At 44.2% G+C, this 12,723-nt stretch overlaps 1 protein-coding gene across 3 annotated transcripts in view; it reads right to left on the reverse strand.

The window, feature by feature from the left end:
• SLC38A9 (solute carrier family 38 member 9) overlaps positions 1–12,723 on the reverse strand; it is a 69,840-nt gene that overhangs the window by 44,839 nt on the left and 12,278 nt on the right. For all 3 annotated transcript variants that reach the window (XM_073343949.1, XM_073343950.1, XM_073343951.1), the window contains exons 3-7: positions 2,192–2,324; positions 1,577–1,698; positions 1,379–1,442; positions 1,161–1,254; positions 453–623 (exon numbers count right to left, since the gene is read on the reverse strand). In XM_073343949.1, coding sequence (XP_073200050.1) covers positions 453–623; positions 1,161–1,254; positions 1,379–1,442; positions 1,577–1,698; positions 2,192–2,324 — 584 coding nt within the window. The remainder of the gene's footprint in view (positions 1–452; positions 624–1,160; positions 1,255–1,378; positions 1,443–1,576; positions 1,699–2,191; positions 2,325–12,723) is intronic.

Raw genomic sequence — 12,723 nt, forward strand, 5'->3', positions numbered from 1 at the left:
TTGAGCCCGACAATCTAGGCAACTTTCTACCCACCTTATAGTGCATTCATCCAGCCCATACTTCTTTAACTTGCTGTCAAGAATAGGACCAAATCTATTGTGTGTATGTATATCAATACACTAAACACACACAGGTCCATCAGCATGGAAAAGTAATAGACACACACACACACACACACACACACACACACACACACAATTACAGCAAGCAGAAAAGGTAACAAAAGTCATCCTTGCTTTGTGATGCTCTTTAAAGAAAGTCTAACTGAAAATCATTCAAAGAAAAGCATGCACCTGGAGAACTGTAGAACTTTTAGAGAGGTTATAAATTGGTGCTCAAAATTAAATTTCTCCAGTGCTACAAAAAAGCTGACTGATAATTTGTCCCCATTTTTCAGTCCCTAGAATTTTGATTCACACCAAACTGAAAAGACTTAAACACTGATACTTACTGTATATAAATTTTCCTGTGTTGAACAGGAAGTTGGACATAAGTACCCAGTAAATAACCATGGCTCCAACAAGAGACACCATTGAAAATAAAAGACTGGACCATTGACCAAAGGATCCAAAATAGTACTTGCAAACATCTGGGAATTCCCAGTTTGAGGTATCTATTAAAGCTGAATAAAGACAAAAATACACACAAAAAATGAAACAGGTGATAAAACATGAAAATACTCTGATTAAGAGAGATTGTGCTGTTTACATAGAACTCTGACTCAAAGTAAAATAAGTCTCCTTTCACTGCTAGATAAATGCCACCAAACTTAAAATACACTTGTCGGGGACAACATTCTGTTCCATAACTTGATTTCTATTACATCAGATGGTTGGTGGAGTTTGACTGAAGGAGTTCAGATGTGGTTAAATTTGCTTAAGAAGAAACAGGTCCTTATAAATTAAAGCAGCAATGTGACAGGTGGAGATGGGCCCCAAGCCACAAAGTCTCAATCCAGAACCCAAACTTCCCCAAAGTTCAGGGGCAAACAAATGAGGCATTTTTGTTTGGTCCCATATCTAATGAACAGTAAATCAAAGAAATATTCAGACAAACATTGGCAGAAACACAAACAAAAACAGTAATAATAAAAATCATCATCATTCAGGATCTCAAGATCTCACACAAAACTACTTTGTGTAACGTAACAGAGTCTTACGTATCATTGTCCGTGATTTCACAACTCTGTAACAGCAATAAAGTGTCAAGCTGCCCATTAACAAGATCAAACAGATTCCAGTGGTAAATCCTGCCTGTTTAAGAGGAGAAATACATTTATATTTTTGTGCGTTAACAATAAATATTGATTCAAATAGAACAAAAGAACAATGCAAATTTTTTCCATGCAAATTTTTTTTGAATACACATTGATCTTACCTGTTTTATACCCCAGGGCATACTTAGTATAGATGTGCCCATCATTGTATTCCAGATCATAAATCTGAAGAACACAGAGAATTAAGGAGCATTGTTATTTCATGCCAACTTTTTAAAAACAAAGTTATGAAATTTACAATAGACAACTTCCAAAATAATGCAATTTTGGGCTACCATACAAGAAAGTACTTAACATACATTGTCACTATGCTGGAGTTTTTGCCATAACCATCCGTGCAACCATCGATTTTGAAAGCAGTTCCTAATGGACTGTACACATACATTTCTTCTGGAGCTGGAAGTACATGATCAGGAGCAATCTAATAGATGGATAAAACAAGATGTATTAGTAACAAAGAATTTCTGATGCTTCAATTATACATAAATAGTCGACTTAAACAAGCAAAACATGACAGTGACAGGCTATACACAGAAAATGCCCTAAACAGGCTTGGATACCTAAATTTAGGTGCCTAGATTTCCATGTTGACAACTTAAATATGTATTTATTAAAGTTCTGTTGACCAAGTATTAAGACTGGGCCAATATTGTAAGACTCAGGACTGTTTGCATCTCTTAGTCATATTTTTCTCCACCTAAGCAGGCAGTTGTGACTTGTGGTTCTATGTAAACTCAAGCATGCTCAGCCAATAAGACCTCATTTAAAAGCAATCCTCAAGGTTTGTTTTAACTGGGGTTTTTCCTTTTTATTTTTCAGCTGTAAATTGCAGAAGTCAGGCACTTACAATACCCACTACACCCTGCATGTCATGTCCGTTAATTAATGGCATCTTTAACCCATCTTTTCCTTACCAGTGCCCTATCTGAAGGAGAAGTGAGCTTGCTATAGTAATGAATCCGCTTATTCATTGCTGAGGCTTCATCTGTAACTCTTTGTGGGTCATCATTCACACTGACAATATTTGAAGGCTCTACGTGGAATGGCCTAAAGAGAAAAGGCACAAACAAACAACCTTTATGAAACTGTTAACAGAAGAGAAATAAAACAGATATTCAGAAAATGATTTTGTATCACTCGGGAATAGTTTGCAACTGCCTAATGCACTGCTTTCCTGCTGAAAGAAGAGAAGGAGCATACCACAAATGCAATATTTATCTCCTTATATAATCCACATTAAAAGGGAATTGAGCCAAATTCTGATGTGTTGGGTTGCACCTAATTGAGAGCAGAATGGTGACCAGTATCTAATTAAAAAATAATGGGCCAAATTGCATTGTGTTACATTAGCATAAATCCAAAGCTCAATTAAGTTAATAGTTATTCTAGCTTTATACCAGAATTTGGCCTAGTATATTTTTAAAAAGTCAATTTTTTAATCCTCATTTACCTCACTGTTTCCCTTTGAATGGCATTTGATTAATCACTAGGAACACGATTCTCAGGAACAAAAAAATCCCAAGGGACAGATTATGGCCTATCCCTAAGCAGTCGTGCGGCAGCATACACAATACAGAATAATATCTCCACCTCTCCTTCTAGCATCGGATGTAGAGGTTCCATACCCAGTAGTTCCTCAAACACAGGCATGTAGGGAGTGGGTGGAGGAGATAGGTAGTGGGCTCAGTTCCTTCCCTGGACTGCTTCTACACTGTCCTTAATACAGGGCTAGATTTACCAGAGAGAGACAGACAGAATCTTACCCCAATTATGGTAAAGAAAAATGATACTTTCCACTTCTGAATCAAAGCAATATATAGACAGAGTCTGAATGCTTTGTCAAGAACCCTTTATTTCTAAGTAGGTACAGGACTCTACTGGCGTAGTAAGACATTAGCCAAAGTCACATGAGGATTTATTCCTCAAGATAATAGAAATAAAAGTTGTATTACTTGCTTGCAAACCTTACTAAACTTGTATTGCTTCCCTTCACCTGTGCTTTTATTGGCTAAACTCACGAAGATTTACAAACACAACAACATGCAGATTTGTTCATTCACCTTACACACACTCAAAGAAAAAAGAAAAAAAAGTAAACCACAGCAAATTACAGGTAACAACCAAACCCACAGCTATTACAGATAACAGCAGCAGTAAAAACTGAGTCAGGAAGAAAATATTATTTTTCCTGCAGTAAGAACCAGATCTATTTGAATGTGTAGAGTCTGAGCCAAGACACATAAAAAGATGGTAGCCAGTTCCCTTTTACAGCAGCTCCCAATAACAGGATGATCTCTAAAGGGTTGCATGGTTTTCAACTCCACCTTCATTCTGGGACACCATTTTCCCTGACCAAGTTCCCATCCTCCTCCCAGCAACAAAATTAAGCATCTATACCACAGCACAAACTTGCATCAGGAGATTAATAAAGCCTGATCTGGAACTGCAATGCATCTCTGTGACTGGCTGCTAAGAGGCTCCTGAGAGAGATGGAACTTGCTGCCCAAGCCATGATTCTCTCACCATTCAGTTCAGTAATACTCCCCACTCTTAACAGCACAAGACAGAAATGCATGTTTTTCTCTGAGCTGATGTAAGCAGATAGGAAAAGCGTGGTACTTTGTAAAAGTCGCAAATAGTTTGTCCATCTGGAAGTATTAAAGGAAAGACAGACATTATTTCTAGATGAACTTCTATAGTCTATACATTATGTTATATTTTGTTCATACTCCCTCCCTCTTGAAAAAATTGTTTAATACACTAGATCCTTTCCCACATCTTATTTTTTTTTCTCCATTTTTAAGTACTCCCAATCCAGATTTTTTTTGGACTGTAAAGATGTGAAGGGTGAAAACACTGGCTTTATTTTTATCTAGACCTGAGACATGGAGGTGAACCTCTATTGATTAAGAAAAAATAAATCTTAACTAAATATATTAGAACACAATCACAAAGTAAAACTGTTGCTGAATTTAGTTAAGTGTGGAAAATGAAGGGTTAACTAGTTCAACATAGGTACAGAAAGGACACATCTATATCTCATTTCAAGGTGCACTCATTTTAGTTGGGACGTTATTGAAACTCTCTACATTTGGTCTCCGCCCCCCCCCCCCTTCTAATGTAAATAACTTTCAACAACAAAAGCAAGATTTATGAAGCTACGGTTAAAGTTATTCATAGTAAAGGGATGAAACCGACAGTATTTTTTAAATGACCTGCATGAATAATGTGTTTCTCTTTCTTATTTGGGTTTTTGTCACATGCTGCTTTCCATATATGGGACATGGTAGCATGAGAGGTGTACATCTATTTATACCTTACTCAGACTGAACACACAGTATAAAGATCCAGTGAGGTCTAGCTTCTTCTTCCTCACCTGGAATTAATATTGTTGGCACATCGCCTCTATTGTTCCTGCGGGACAGCTACACTAAAGAGGTGAGGCTTACACCCCACTTCCATGTGGTAAGAGCTGTGGCAGTTATTGCCTCTTCCGGAGTGGCGCTCAATAATCTTGGACCAGCTGCCAGGAAAGCTCTCCCCTTTGCTATGTAGCACTAACAGCACTATGTAGCTGTTGAGGGAGATTAGGTTCTGAGACATTCTTTTCAGCAGCTTGGGCCCATACCATAGAGCACCTTACAGATGGAGACCAGAGATCATTAATTTGAACGAGTATTCTACAGAGAGCAAGGCATCAGGGAGATGTGCTTTTGGTGGTGACCACCGTATAGTTCATGTCACCAAGAGAGGGGTGTGAGCAATCTTCATAACTATTATAAGCAAAGAGTTCTTCACAAGGAGTATGGAAGTAGCCTGGATTGATGAAGAGATAGTCCAGAAAAGTGTGATTTAGTAGCAGTTGAGAAAAAGACTATGGCTGTAGAGGAGTATTTCAGGAATTTCTTGAGGTCTGCTTTTTCTTCCTCTTCTTTTGTGTCAATATATTCGGGATTCCTTAACTCCCACTCCATTCTGTCACATCAAGGAATCATGATGGGAGCAATTGGAAAGAAGAGAGAAACGAGAACAGGACATTGGTTTAGCCACCAGTGTGTCTATGGCAGGGGTGGGCAAACTACAGCCCGCAGGCCAAATCTGGCCCTTGAGCTCCTGCTGGGGAGCGGGGTCTCGGGCTTGCCACGCTCTGGCGCTCCAGCCGGGGAGCAGGGTCAGGGGCTGCTCCATGCAGCTCCCAGAAGCAGTGGCATGGCCCCCCTCTGGCTCCTATGCAGAGGGGCAGCCAGGGGGCTCCACTTTGCACTCTGCCCCCGCCCCAAGCACCACCCCAGAAACTCCCATTGGCTGGGACCTACCGGAGGTAAGCACTGCCTGGAGCCTGCACCCCTAAGCATCTCCCTGTGCCCCAAGCCCCAGCCCTGATCCCCCTCCCACCCTCCAAACCCCTCGATCCCAGCCTGGAGCACCCTCCTGCACCCCAACCCCCTCATCCCCAGCCCCACCCCAGAGCCCACATCACCAGCCAGAGCCTGCACCCCTGCCCGCACCCCAACTCGGAGCCCCCTCCCACCCTCCGAATCCCTCGGTCCCAGCTCAGAGAACCCTCCTACACCCCAAAATCCTCATCTCCAGCCCCACCCCGAGCCCATACCCCCAGCCGGAAACCTGCCGCAGCCCGGAGCCCCCTGCCGCACCCTGAACTCCTCATTTCTGGCACCACCCTGGAGCCCACACCGCCAACCACAGCCCTCATCCCCTCCTGTACCCCAATCCCAATTTTGTGAGCATCCATGGCCCACCCCAAAATTTCTATTCCCAGATGTGGCCCTTGGGCCACAAAGTTTGCCCACCCCTGGTCTATGGTCTTGCTCAACATGTGGTTGTGGCTAGAAGTCATTGGCCTGTTGGTTGGGTGGGATTCTCAGAGGACACCAACTGGATCCATGAGCTTATGTGGGCAGACCACGATACCCTCTACCTACTGTGCCACTTTCTCCAAGCGGAGAAGTCCCCGATCTGTTCAGGACAGGGGAGTGATTTTTGTGTTCTCTGCATCCAAACCCAGTCTGAAGATAAGGTCTAGAGCAAACCCGGGCATGTGGCAAAATTTGCAGATGATACAAAAATTACTAAAGATATTTAAGACCCAAGCAGACTGCGAAGAGCTACAAAAGGATCTCTCAAAACTGGGTGACTGGATAACAAAATGGCAGATGAAATTTAATGTTGATAAATGCAAAGTAATGCACATTGGAAAACATAATTCCAACTATACATATAAAATGATGGGGTCTAAATTAGCTGTTACCACTCAAGAAAGGTCTTGGAGTCATTGTGGATAGTTCTCTGAAAACATCCACTCAATATGCAGTGGCAGTCAAAAAGCGAACAGAATGCTGGAAAACCCCTTGCTCCAACATTTCAGTTTTGTAATAATTTCATCATTAAATACTCTGGATACTAACTCAGCTGTGGAAATAACGAATCCCTTCCTGCAAAAAGAAAACACAGAGAAGAACCTTTTTGCTCAATTACATAGTCTATTATTTCTTTGTACTATGCACTTAGCTACACCTCTTCTGTGGTCAGAAGATTTTAGCCTTCAAAGATGTCTATCCAGCATCTTTCACTATCGCTATATACAAGAAACCTTTAAAAAGGGAAAAGAGAACCACTTCTGAAGAAAAGAAACTCCCTTTCCCCACGCTAATACGCTTTTCACTAGTGAAATTTGGAGAGGTTTATTTTTCATACTGACTGCTCCTGCATCTTCTTTCACCTCAACTTCTACCCTTTCATTCTTTTTAAACTCCCTGCCTTTTTCTCCCATTAGTTTCCCCTGTAGCAGAAGACCAGGAACATCCACTACAGTGGTTTTCAAACACTTTTATATTGGAGGATTACTTCTAACACAAATGCCTTCAAGTATCATCCTCACAACTCTAAACATTCCTTAAGACAGTTACAGAATTTATTTACATAAATATGTTATAATCAAAGAGTTTGAAAGACAAAAACCTCTCCCTAACTTTAACTCAATAGGTACTGTTACAGCTGTATGGTGACATCCCAAAATTAAGGTCTCTAGAAACTTACTATACTAAGATATACCAACAACCTGAGAATTACATAGTTAGCAAATCATTCATATGGAATAATCAGAAATTCTAAAGAAATAAAAAAGCAACAGTTGACTTTAATACGCTTGTATTGTTATTTAAAAAAATCTGTACTAGATTAACAAAAAAAGTACACTAGAACTGTAAATGATTTTTTCTTTAAGAAACAGTTACATACCAATAAAAAATTATTTTGTGCAATTCAACAACATATTTTAAACCAATAAACCCAATTAACCATCTTACAGTTTTTAAAAATCCATCCAAGACTACTCAGAATAATTAACAAGACCTATTAACTGGGCAAAGAGTCAACTATGAAACAAATATGAAACAATAACATCCCATAATATACAACAAATACTAAACATAAAAACCTTTAAAAATACAACATTAAACTAATCACAGGAAGACATAAACACAAAAAGGAAAGAATATTCTAAAACCAACCAACAGCGGATAAACTAGAAAACACCACAAACCTGTTTCTGATCATGGTAGCCACAGGAACAGAATTTAAAAAAAGCCTTCTGTTAGCACACCTGCACTCCTCTTTCTCACCCATTACTCTTAGCCTAAGGCAGATCTTTCCTCTCTTACCTATACCTCCTAAAACCAGACAGCCCACTTTGTGCTAGACAATACACCACCCACACACAACTAGAAGAGGTTAAGATGGCCAGGCAGGCCAATTAACTCCACAGGCTGCACCTGGAGGGGGAGCCAAGGAGAAGGGAAGACTGAAAGCAGGCTCAGCTGGGCAGGAATAGGTGAGGCCTATAAAGCCAGGAAACTGGCAGCAAACAAGGGCTCCTAGGAAAAGCTGCCATTGCTCCCTGGGGAGGGGACTTGGAACCAGCCCAGCCAGAACAAGGAGAGATACTAGAAGTGGTAGGAAGCAGTCTGTGGAAGAGGCAGAACTGATGGGTCAAGGGTCCCTGAATTAGAACCTGGAGTAGAGAGTAGGCCTGAGTTCTCCTGCCAGATGCCAAGAGTGTAGCACCTCAGGTGAAGAATAGGAAAACTGCCTACTTCTAATGAAGAAAGAACTTTAATATACCCTGGAAGTGGGGGAAATGGTAAGTGACATGGCTGCTTGGCTAAATCATGAAGAGGATACTGTCCTCCCTAGGATGAGGCACTTTAGACCTTACTCAGGTGGGGTTGCTGGGTGTCCAAATGTCAACCAGACTGCTCAGTCAAAAAGGGACCCTGGTGGCTCTGGTCAGCACTGCTGACTGGCTCTTGCAGGACTGGTTGGTGGCACAGCAAGGCTAAGGCAGGCTCCTTGTTTGCTGTGGTTCCTGGAAGCAGTAGCATATCCCTCTCTGGCCCCTATACATAGGGGCAGTCAGGGGGTCTCTGCATGCTGCCCCTACCCCAAGCACTAGCTCTATGGCTCCCACTGGCTGGGAACTATGGGCAGTGGATAGGGCAGTGTGCAGAGTTGCCTGGCTATGCCTCTGTGTAGGTGCCAGAGGGGGAATATGCCACTGTTTCTAGGAGTGGCCTGAGGTAATCACTGCCTAGAGCATGCACCCTCCTCCCCCCACTCAGCCCCTGATTTCCCCCTCCCGCCCTCTGAACCCCTCAATCCCAGCCTGGCATGCACTCCAAACCCTTCATCCTAAACTGCATCCCAGAGCCTGCAGCCAGAGCCCTCACACCCCCTGCACTCTAACCCCCTTAGTCCCAGCCTGGGGTGCCTTCCTTCATCCCTGCCCCCAGCCAGAACCCTCACACCCCCCTTGCTCCAGCCTGGTGACAATGAGCATGTGAGGGTGGGGCAGGCAACAGGTGGCGTGAGTGGGGGTGGGGTAAGGGTGTCTGGCTTTGTGCAAGTAGAAAGTTGGCAACCCTAGACCTGAGAGAGATAGTGATGGTGCGCAACCACAGGAAGGAGCATTGACTTTGAGAGCTAATTGCCAGAGTGACTAGGAGGCCGTGCCACGCTAGTGGTGAGTGGAGCACCCCATTACAAACCCTTTCCAGGGACTGGAGACTCAGGCAAAGAAGACTATGCAAGGTGTGCATCCCTACTGGTGGCTATTCTGCTATTCAGCAATCTTAAGTTTATGGTGGAGAGGAAAAAGTCTTTCCAAAGACAACAGTGCCATCTTTGGGTCTCTTATGCAAACTACCTCACAGACAGCTTGGTAGTTAGAAAGGCAGCAGAGCTGAAAAGCTCGATCTGGGTGATTGAGAGGCAGCAGGGGCACTGACTCTGCTTCTCTCAAAACTGCTTTTAGCTGAGGTGGGTCAGAGCAGCTGGTCTCGCTCTTCCCTTCTGCTCTAGCAACACTGGCCACTCTTGCAGAGGAAGGCAAGAAGGAAAGTGAGCCTTGTAATGAAAACAGATACCACTAGATGGGGCTTTTACAGGTAGCCTGTCCCTTGCTCCTCTCCTCCAGAGCCTCCTGCACACCAGGAAACCGGTGCAGGGAGGGGGAGGTGCTGATCGCTGGGGCTGTGGGTGGGAGGTGTGGGGAAGGGGTGATTAGTGGAGGAGGGAGGAATGGGGCTGCTGATTTATTACTGTGGCTCTTTAGTAATGTACCCTGGTAAATTCTGGCTCCTGCTCAGGTTGTCACCCTGATCTATTTCCAGGTGTAAGCAGCTAGTTCTGAGAGATGCTGAGTGTCTGCTCCTAGCACTTTTCTGTAGCTCTCTAACCAAAATACTTTCCTTTGCTGCAGCTTACAGACTAGTCCCAAGTAAGGACAAGTAATCAAGAGAACCAGCTTAGGTATAGGTGCTGGGGATCCTGCTACACTCCTGGTTTGTAGTAATAACCCAAATACATGATTTCTGCTTTCAGCACTCCCACAATAAAAGTTGTTCCAGCACCCCTGGGCTGAGGCCAGCTAGGGAGGTGAGGGGGGCAGCCCTAAAGACAATGACCTACAAGATGTCTCTGCTGCAGCTAAGAAGCGTGATTCACGGCACAGGTAGACTAACTTGTTAAAATGGCAGCATAGACATTGCAGCTTGGGCAGCGGTTCAGGCTAGCCACCTAAGCTTGGACCAGCAGTCAGGTGGCTTTAGAATCCGACAGCTAGCCTCAGCTGCAGCCCACGCAATAACAGCCACATTGCTATTTTTTGCATGCTAGCTCGAGCTGAGCTAGTGCGAGTTTGTCTACCTGTACTGGGCATCACATCTCCCAGCCAGTTGGCTAGTCATGGGTATGCTCACAAGTCAAGGAGGGAGCAAGCCTGCCATTACTATAGGCCCAGCTATATGGGGGGGAAAGTGCTGCCCCAAGAGGCAAAGCACGAAGCAGAAAATAGCAGGTCTGCACAGACAATGAGAAAAACAAAACAGGAAGGTACGCGCAGGAAAAGCTTTAGTTTATCTTTGTGGATGACAAAGGTCCAGCTCCTAGGCGGAGGTACACAAGTGGCTCCCCGCAGGCACTGCCCAAACCGACCGATGGGAGTGCAGAGCAAGTACTCAGGATGGGGGGCTGCACGTGGAGCCCCATGGCCCCACCCTGCCTAGGAGCTGGACCTCCTACAGGCTGCTTCCAGGATGCAGTGTGGTGTCAGAATAGGACTAGCCTGCCTTAGCTGGGCAGCACTGCCAACGGGACTTTAATGTCCTGGTTGGCAGTGCTGACTGGGGCCGCTGCCACCTAGTGCCTCACATTCTGTGACCCAATACTGCGTCATGACCCGCAGTTTGAAAACCACTGGCTTAGATGATGAGTTGGGAGGGAGGAACTGGGCCTGGCTGGACAAAGACTGGGGCAAGGAGCTGGGGAGGGTTGGAAGAGAACTAGGAATCGCTGGGCAAGGAAACTAGGAGCAGGTGTAGACTGGGTGTGAGGGAGGGACTGGAACTTGATGTCTGGAGTAGGAGATGAGAACTTGACACCTGAGGAATAAAGACCAGGAATTTCAAAGTGAGGAGACTGAAACTGGAATAAGCCTAGGGTAGAGAAGTGATAGGACTGAGACAAGGAGAGGTTGGAGGGGAATAGGCAAAAGGGGTCAAGGTTGTGGGGGGAAATGGGCAGAAGAGTCTGAGCCCACTAGAGCATGCTCCTCTCCATAGTCTAGAACAGAACCTAAGATTCTTGAGTCTCACCATCCCTCTGCTGTCAGCAAATATCAGTAAAACTTGTAGTGTTCCATCCCCCTCTAATGCTGCTCCATATAGAGGATGACAACCTATTACTGAAAAAAGAAAAGGAGTAGTTGTGGCACCTTAGACTGATGAATTTATTTGATCATAAGCTTTCAAATGCATCCGATTAAGTGAGCTGTAGCTCACAAAAGCTTATGCTCAAATTGGTTAGTCTCTAAGGTGCCACAAGTACTCCTTATTCTTTTTGCGAATACAGACTAACACTGCAGCTACTCTGAAACCTATTACTGCTATCAGTTACTCTGTTAGCCCAAGTGGCAGAGGTCTGTGTGGTGAATCTAAAGATTCTGACCCTGCTGCTGACCATGAGAGTGTGAATATGATGCCATATAATGCAATTTGTTTTTTTTAGTTTGCACTTTTAAGGACATAGGAAATTATACACATTCTATGCTAAAAGAATATTACTAAGGTTGCAAAGTCAAGCACTCAAAAGTAGGAAATGCCAGAATTAATGCTCTCTGTGCATCCTTAATTCAGCCCCACTTGTGTGTATGGATTATGATAGTTTAATTAAATGATCACATACTCCCCCCCGCCTCTCTCCATAGGACTCCTGCCCCAGGCTTCTCATCCTGGTCTCCTTGATTGTACTAATCTCACCCCTCCAGCTCCCTGTCCAAGTCCTACTCCACACATTTCCAGTCCCAATCTACTTGACCAGCCAGTTCCAGTTCTCCCTGACCTTAGTTCCTATCTGTCTCTGGCCCCACCACTGACATCCCATCTTCCCCCGACCTCCCATCACATACCCCCTCTAACCATATTCCTTGTCCACACACATAACTAGTCCCAATGTCTCTTCCTGGGCTGCTTCTCCAAACTCCAGTGTCCTTGTTAGGTTCTATAGGGGCTAGAAGCTGGGGTCTGCAGGATTGCTAACACCTCCATGCCACAACCTGGCAGCCATGATAGGGCAGTATGCATCATCACTTAGACCCTATGGAGATGAACACCTTGGAAGGCTTCCCTTGTGGCCCCTGATGGGTCCAGGTGCCTTATTTTAGCTCAGGAGGAATTCCAGTAAGTATATGTGCAATGATGTGGACTCCCCTGCCAGCCTCTCAGATAGAGCTTGGGTCAGGAGTCCAAGAGCAAACTCCTGGCTCCTGACCCTTGGCTCCAACCTTTGATGTGGTTCCCACCCTCTGACAGCTATTGCTCAGACCAGTGGGCATGACAATTGTCCCCACAGCTCTTAGTTCCAGTCCACTTGT

This window comes from Lepidochelys kempii, chromosome 5 (assembly GCF_965140265.1).
Source record: "Lepidochelys kempii isolate rLepKem1 chromosome 5, rLepKem1.hap2, whole genome shotgun sequence".
NCBI classification, from domain to species: domain Eukaryota; kingdom Metazoa; phylum Chordata; order Testudines; family Cheloniidae; genus Lepidochelys; species Lepidochelys kempii.